This window comes from Melozone crissalis, unplaced genomic scaffold (assembly GCF_028551555.1).
Source record: "Melozone crissalis strain CALT ecotype California unplaced genomic scaffold, PUWL_Pcris_2 ptg000023l_1, whole genome shotgun sequence".
Taxonomy (NCBI): domain Eukaryota; kingdom Metazoa; phylum Chordata; class Aves; order Passeriformes; family Passerellidae; genus Melozone; species Melozone crissalis.
In genome coordinates, this window is record NW_026535801.1 from 8898484 (window position 1) to 8906121 (window position 7638).

The 7638-nt window shown below is 53.5% G+C and overlaps 1 protein-coding gene across 1 annotated transcript; it reads right to left on the reverse strand.

The window, feature by feature from the left end:
* Positions 1-661: 661 nt before the first annotated feature.
* On the reverse strand, positions 662-7177 carry ITGB2 (integrin subunit beta 2). The gene is made up of 15 exons (XM_054277933.1): positions 7092-7177; positions 6688-6776; positions 6202-6385; positions 5834-6004; positions 5002-5243; positions 4522-4677; positions 4207-4302; positions 3979-4068; positions 3663-3803; positions 3239-3423; positions 2325-2569; positions 1883-2102; positions 1536-1750; positions 1277-1443; positions 662-987 (listed from the first exon to the last, which is right to left on the reverse strand). Exons 1-15 carry the CDS (start codon positions 7174-7176, stop codon positions 925-927), a joined length of 2349 nt encoding a protein of 782 aa, XP_054133908.1. The 5' UTR covers position 7177; the 3' UTR covers positions 662-924.
* Between the last annotated feature and the right edge of the window lie 461 nt (positions 7178-7638).

Genomic DNA, 7638 nt, shown 5'->3' on the forward strand with positions numbered 1-7638 from the left:
CAATGTTGTGTGGCTGGGATAAGTGCTGGAGATGCTCTGGGTGCTGCCAGGTGTTTTGCACAGTTGGCTCCTGGTATGTCTGACACGCTGGCAAAGCAGGGAGAAGATCATGCCCCAAGGGGTGGAAGAAGCTATGGTTGACCTCCAACCTTCATTTTCCAGGTGCTCACAGATCACAGATCAAGTGTCATAGATCAAACAGTGGCTCCTTACAGTGCAGAGGACTTCAAGGCACGATGGAGGTAAGCCAAGCATGCAGAAGCCCAGGCAGAACCTTGCCTGAGGTAGATCTGAGTGGTGTCAGGAAGCAGTTGGTGATTTGGGAAAAAGATCCAGTGCAAGTTCTCCAGCTGCTCTTCATGACAAGGCAGAGGTGCTGACCAGCCCTCAGGGCCCATCATATCCCTGCAGCCTCTGGAGCAGCTGCTTGGACACCTTCTGTCCTACTCAGCAGTGAGTTTTCTGGAAAACATTGCACAGTGGTGGAGACCAGTGCAGCAGGGGAAGGCAGGGAGCAGATCCTGGAGGCAGATCCTGCTGCAGCAGAAGAGAGATGGCAGTTTTGAAATCCCAGCTCAAAATCAAAGCTGCGCCCCCACTGGCTTTGGGGCTCAGTGTCCAAGACTGCTGCCAGAAAGCAAAGTTAGCATCAGGAGATGGGACAGGAGCCACTGCATATTCCTGTGGTGCTCCCCTCTACCAGCTCCACCAACACAATCATCAAGCAGTGGGCCAGGAGGCTGGCATGGGTGCAGTCCCTCAGGCAGCACCTGACATGATGGGGGCCTCTTGGGAGAAGGGATGAAACCATGAGAATAAAGAAGAAGGGGTGGGGGCCTTAGTTTAAGTTTTCCTTAGTTTGAGCTTTCCTTAGCTTGGCATTTCCTTATTTAACAGTTTATCCCAGTGCTGCCAGGTATTGCCTCATTCAGTAAACCTGGGGTTGACGACAGTGGTGGTGGCACTCTTGAAGAGGGGATTATCAGCCTGGAGGGAGAGAAGAGAGAGGCTTGTGTTGGGCTTTCTAGCAGAGCACTACCCATCCCACCCATCACAATGCCAACAGCACAGAGAGCATTGGAAGAAGGATATTTAGGCTGTAGGATATTTATCCACAGGATATTTAGGCTCCTAAAGGGCAAAATCCAGCTGGGCTGAAAAATGAGCAGTAGGGAGGGCTCAGGTCTACATGGAAAGGATGTCCCCTCCTGCTGTCCCCTCCCCAGTGGATCTGGGCACCCTAGAACACCCCACTGGCACGGGTGGGCTCTCTTACATCATTCCACTTGGCTTTGGTCTTCTCCTTCTCAAACCGGCGGTATTCCCGGCGGTCAAGCAGCTCCATCAGGAACCGCCAGATGACCAGGACCAGAACGCCAATGAGGAGCACGCCAGCGATGGTGCCGCCCACGATCAGTGGGATGTTGGGAGGCTGTGGGCACTCTGTGGGACAGACAGACAGACAGATGGTGTCAGGCTGCAGCCCCTGCTGGCAGTCTGCCTGTGGCAGGGCAGGAGGAGCGGGGATGGGATACCTCTCTCAGGATCAACGATGATGGTGTATATCTCCTCTCCATCCTCCTGGACCATATGGAAGGACATCCAGCAGTTCTGGGAATCCTTTTCCCTGCATTTCCTATCATTTGTGCTCACGTCTTTTGAGTTTGTAGGCAGATGGATGTTGGCACAGGCCTGGGAGCAGTTCTTCTCAAAGGGGCCGCTGCCGAAGAACTTGCACTCCACGCAGGAGCTGTAAAACAAGCAGCTGCAGCTCACATCTGCAGGGGCAGAGACCCTCTCACCTGGATTTGGGCATTTTGGGCCCTGCCTGTGCATCCCTGGGATATTGGGGATCCCTGCTGCCCCCGTGCCCATCACTCACATGTATCTGCCACAGGGAGAAGGGCAGCCTGGGCACTCCTGGCAGAAGGGGGGCTGGTACCCCCCGGTGCACTGGCAGCGGTTGCAGTGGCAGGTCCCACGGAGGCTGCACACATTTCTGCGGGCGTTGAGGCAGTTCTCCGTGGATTGCTGGCACTGGCAGGCGCTGCCCTCATAGCCAGGCTGGCACTTGCACGCCCCGCAGTCGCATTGCCCACGTGCTGCAGAGGAAGAGATCTTTCAGATCCTGCAGACAGCTAGGCCGCCCAACCTGCGCTCACCACACCAGAGTCCATTTGAGGACCTCAAGGAGGTCCTACAGGCTGGTGTGGTGGGACCCAGCAGCCCCAAACCCTCCCACTGGGGTTATGGCACGAAAAGGCCGCATCTCCCTGGGCACTGAACTCTTGTGAGCAGTGGAGAAGCCGTCCCTGGTGCATCACCTGGGCCGCCGCAGAGGGAGCCGTTGAAGAACTCGCAGTTCATGTTGTCACACTGACAGAAGGTGCCGTAGATGTACTTGCCAGGCACGTCGCTGGTGTGGCACACGCACTGCCCGCACACGCAGTCCCCCTGCCCCGAGCAGGGCACCGAGCTGTTGTCCCTGCGGCAGCTGCTCTCCAGCTCCTTGCTGCTCTTGCCTTTGGTGTCGCACTCGCAGTTCTTCCCTGTGTACCTCGAGTTGCAGCTGCCGCCAGAGGAGAGGAGCAAGCTTGGGTCAGTGATGTGCCATGCACAGGGCCCAGACTTCTGCAAAAGTGCAGCAAATCTGGGACAGCCTCACCGAAAAGCAATGACAGCATGTTGGTGCTAACGCCATGCTGGAGCAGGGAGCAAACCTCAGAAATGCTGCTTTTCCACCAGTCATATTCACAACACCAAATAAATTATTGTTACATTTATAATATCCAAGCCCTTGCCAAGGAGATGTGAGTATTTCCTGAGGAAACCCAGTCTTTTCCTCTCCTTGTCACTGAGAGGCCATGAAGCAATAATTAAACTTAAAGAGAGCTGCAGCCAAGAAATGGGATTTTGAGAGATTTCTACAGAAATCTTTGTCTGCTCAGTGGGTGGATTGGTGGATGATTTGATACTGGGATGGATGGGTGGATAGTTGGATGGATTGAGGCCCTTGGGCAAACAGCATAACCTCCACCAAGAGAAGAGTCAGCTCATTGTCCCCCTGCCTCTGTGTACACAGAGGACAGTAAGGGGAATGCACAAATCCACCTCTCTGAACAAAAAAAAATTGTGCAAAGCTACAGAGCCCGGCCCTGGCTTGGCCCAAAATCCCTCTTCCAGCAATTCCCCAGCTCTGGCAGCATTTGAACTCGTGTTTTGGGTGGACAGCACATACCTGCAGATGCCACATTCGAGGCTGCCTTGTACATTGCAAGCAGCTGGGTCAGGCTTGTCATTGCAGTGGCAGTCACAGTTGCTGGACACGTGGACAGTGAGGGTGTCTGTGAAGCCCAGTGGCCGGATGGTGAAGGAATAGTTTGGAATGCATGCCTTGGCTGTGACCTTCACTTTGAAGGTGACCTAGAAAGGGCAGAGTAGGACAGGGGAGGGCCAGATGTCCAGCTGTCAGAGTGTGGTTTTGGCCCTAGGCTGAGGACATGCACATCCAGAACAACAGAGGATGTCCCGCATCCCATAGCATTTTGGACACTCTTGGCAATTAATTAATATAAACAAAAAGCCTGGAAGAGCAACCAGGATTCCTGTCTTTAAACAGGATGGGCAACAGAAGCTTCTGTTCCTGGTACAGGAGAGCATACCTCTTCATTGATCTTGACATTGTCGCATTTGCCTTTTGCTTCATCCACGGAGTCCTTGTCATTTTTGCATTTGGAGTCATATTTGACATCCAGAGTGTCCAGCAAGGTGGAATGGTCCAAGATGATCCGGGAGGAGAGGTTCTTTGGAAAAATGGTGGAGAAAGTGCCATCAGTCCAAAAGCAGACTGAACCAAGAGGGTATGGGGTTGCAGGTCAGGAAAAAGAGAACAGAACCACAGGTCAGGATCTCAGCTGCCTGGGGTGGTTCTGGAAATGCAAGTGATGTCACTGGAGAGGTGGGAACTCCAGCACTTACATTGTAGGCCACTTGGATGAGCTCAATGATGTTGCTGGAATCCTGGTTCAGCTCTCCCACTGCCGACTTTGGGATCATCTCACTGAGTTTCTGTAGTGGAGAGCAAAGAGGTGAGCACTTCCTTCCATGTGACAGCAGAGCAGGAGACAGCGCCAGGAGACACACACAGCTGTGTCCATCCTCCTGGGAAGGGGATGGAGGCACCTGGACCATCTGACATATTCTCACCTTGTAAACATCCACCACCCTACTGGTGACAGCAAAAATGGGCTGAATGTTGTTTTCGGCAAGTTTCTGGACCAGCTGGCCAACAGATGGGTAGTCCTGGATGGGGAAAGAGATATCACACTCAGCACAACCTCCTCCACCAGCAGAAGAGGGTGGGGGACCACACCACACACTTTGGGTGTGGCAGCACAACTTGTGGTGATTGAGGTGATGTTTTGGTCTCTGTAATAGGCTGTTTTACATGACATTGTCTTTTCTGCCTGAGGGAGGGAGGTGAGGAGTGCTGGAAATGTTGAACAGCCCCCAGGTACTTACAAACTCGTTGCTCTTTTTGTACATGTTGTCCTCCAAGTGGCACTTGCCATCGTTGGGGGTCAGGATGCCCGCAAGCTTGCCATCCCCGGCAAAGTGGAATCCGTCATCAGTAGCAAACACCAGCAAGCGGGTCACGTTGCGCCAGCCAATCTGGTCCTGCAAGTGGCACACAGAGTGGCCCCTGTCCCTAAGCAAGGCTGGCAGGACAGTGCCAGTGGGCACCCTTTCCACACTCTTGTGTGAGCCACAGTGTGGGGCAGGGGGCAGGAGGAAGGTGGGTTAAGGGAGATTGGGGTTAGGAGGCTCTGGGGTAAGATGCTCTCTGGAGTGACCTGCCTTGCTGCTGGATCAGAACTCAGGCAGGATGTGCTTCCAGAGCCCAGTTGGACAGGGGGAAAAGCAGCCCTCTCCAGGGTGTGTGTGGGCAGCAGCCCTCCTGCCTGAGCACAGATGCTGGCAGAGGGCAGGTGCAGGACTCACCCCGCACACTGCCGCCTGCATCATGGCATCCAGCCCTCCCTCTGGGGCATCCAGGTTCCCTGAGATGAACTGCTTGCCCACTTCACTCTCAAACTGCTGCGCGTTGTCCGTCAGCGACAGGATGTGCTTGAAGGCGAAGGGAGGCTGGCACTTGGTGCTCTTATTGGGGCAGGGGTTCTTCAGCTTCTCGGGGTGCGTGTTCACGAATGGCAGCACTGTCTTGTCCACAAAGGAGCCAAACCCTAGGGCAGCCAGACCAGAGTTTTAGGGACAGGGCACTGGGCAATCTGCTGGCCCCTGTGTACATGCCCATGTCCCTTGTCCTGCCACACTCTTCAGCCTGGCAGAGGACAACCTGCTGTCCACTCCCTGCATCGCCCTCCAGCCCTGCAGCTCTTCCCAAACAGATGTGCCAGGCTGAAGAGAGGCTCACCTGTCACAGACAAGTTTTATGAAAAATCCTTTCCTTAAAATTTTTTCTCCTGAGAAGCTGAGAAGCCTCGGACACAAAATGTAAACAATGATTATCTGCTGCTGTGGAATGCAACAGGTGGATCTGTGATTGGTCTCATGTGGTTGTTTCTAATTAATGGCCAATCACAGTCCAGCTGTCCAGACTGTCTCAGTCAGTCACAAGCCTTTGTTATAATTCTTTTTCTATTCTTAGCTAACCTTCTGATGAAACCCTTTCTTCTATTCTTTTGGTATAATTTTTGTATAGTTTTAACACAATATATATCATAAAATAATAAATCAAGCCTTCTGAAACATGGAGTCAACATTCTCGTCTCTTCCCTCACCCTGGGAGCCCTGCGAACACCACCCCACTCACCGATGCGCCGAGAAGGGGTGGTGCTCTCCAGCGCCCTGAGCAGCTCCCCTCCCAGCTTCTTCACGTTCTCCAGGTCATCCAGCATGGAGTAGGAGAGGTCCATGAGGTAGTAGAGATCAATGGGATACCCCATGGCACGGCGAAACTTCACCTCAAACACAGCAGGCTGGCCTGAGGGACAGGGACAGAAGGATCAGCTGCTGTGTTGTGCCAGCTTGTGCCATCACTCACCCCTCCTCTCTATTGGAAGAAAAGGGGTGGAAATGCAGGCTGTAACCTGCTGCTGTGTCTCAGGTGACTCTGGGGATGAGTGGAAGGGCTGGCAAGCCACAAGAAGAAGGGAGTTGGGAACACCAGGCAGAGCATACCTATCCTCAGCTTCAGGTGCACCTCCTGTGGAGTCAGCTGCGTTTCACTGCTTAAGGGCTTGTTCTGTGTTTTTCTGATCTTATTGCCTGGAAACTCAATCTCACTGGCTGGGCACCCCCTCTGCTTCAGCTGCTCAATGGTGTCACAGCGGATGGAGTCAGGCTCGCCGGCTTTGGTGAAATTCTGTGTGTGACAACACCAGCAGGAAAACAGAAATCAGAGGAGCAGGAGGTGAACAGGCACCTTACAAGATCTACCTGGCCCCCAAACCAGGTCTCCAGGGCATTGATGGAGAAAAGAAAACCTTTGATGGGTATTGATGGAGAAAGGTCATGGCTGTGGATCCCTCCTGGCCCCATCCTCCATTCAGGACATGAAACCCTCCCACAACGAGGTCAGGCAGAGCCAGGCAGGCAGGGTGACTGTCCTGATGCCTGTTAGCTGACTGCTGGGGGGTGACAACCAGACAGGCTACATGAACCTACCAGCTTCTTGCACCAGGCACAGCCAGGACCAGACTGAATGCAGTCCTTGCAGGTCCCCACCTTCATCTTAGGGCACTCCATGGCAAAGGCTGGAAAGGCAAGAAGACAGAGTTGGTGTGGGGGCAGCTGGGGGTGTTCAGACACCAACACCAGGCATCCATGCTATCCTGAGCCTGCCTTGCCTCTCAAACCAATGGTGGGGGCTCTGGAAGGGCCCTCAGCTGCCTTGCTGTCCTTCAGCTGAGCTGGCTGGTGTTGTTAACTCCAGATCCCAGGAAATGGAAGGACATGGCCTTTGCACACCTGTCAGTGCTGTGTTCCCCTTGCTGTTGGGCAGCATTTTGGATCCCCTCCACTCTTTCACTGCCCATGAAAGGTGCTGGGAGGAAGCAGGTCGGGCTCACCTGTTGTCACCAGCAGCAGCACCCAGGTCACTGCTGGCAGCTGGAGGCAGCAGCCACGAGGCATTTTCTGCAGGACAAAAAGCATCCTTGAGACCACCTGGGATGTGCCCTGGGGACGGGGCAGCCACAGTTTCTCTCTGGGCAACCTGTGTTGAGATCACATTCATTAACACTGTCACGTGTCACACCTTTCCCCAGCAGAGCAAACCCTGACCGTGCAATGGCCTTGCAACATGGAACATGGGGAAGTCAGAAAAGAGGAATTTGTTAAAAGAAGAAAAAGGAATAAAAAAGTAAAAGGAACAACAGACATTGCGCTGTATAGCAATACTAGACACAGTGTCTGGAAACCAGGTCATCAGTTTCAAAATAGCTCTGATAGCTGCCCTGAGTAAGACAAGAACCACTCCTTGGCTCCTGCCATCACCCCTTCCTGTCAGCTCACCAAATAAACAGATCAGAGAGATGTGGAAACGAGAAAACAAGAGAAACCGTCAAAACACACTGAGGCAGGGTGTACAAGAGGGCTGCTCAGATCCCCTTCTGA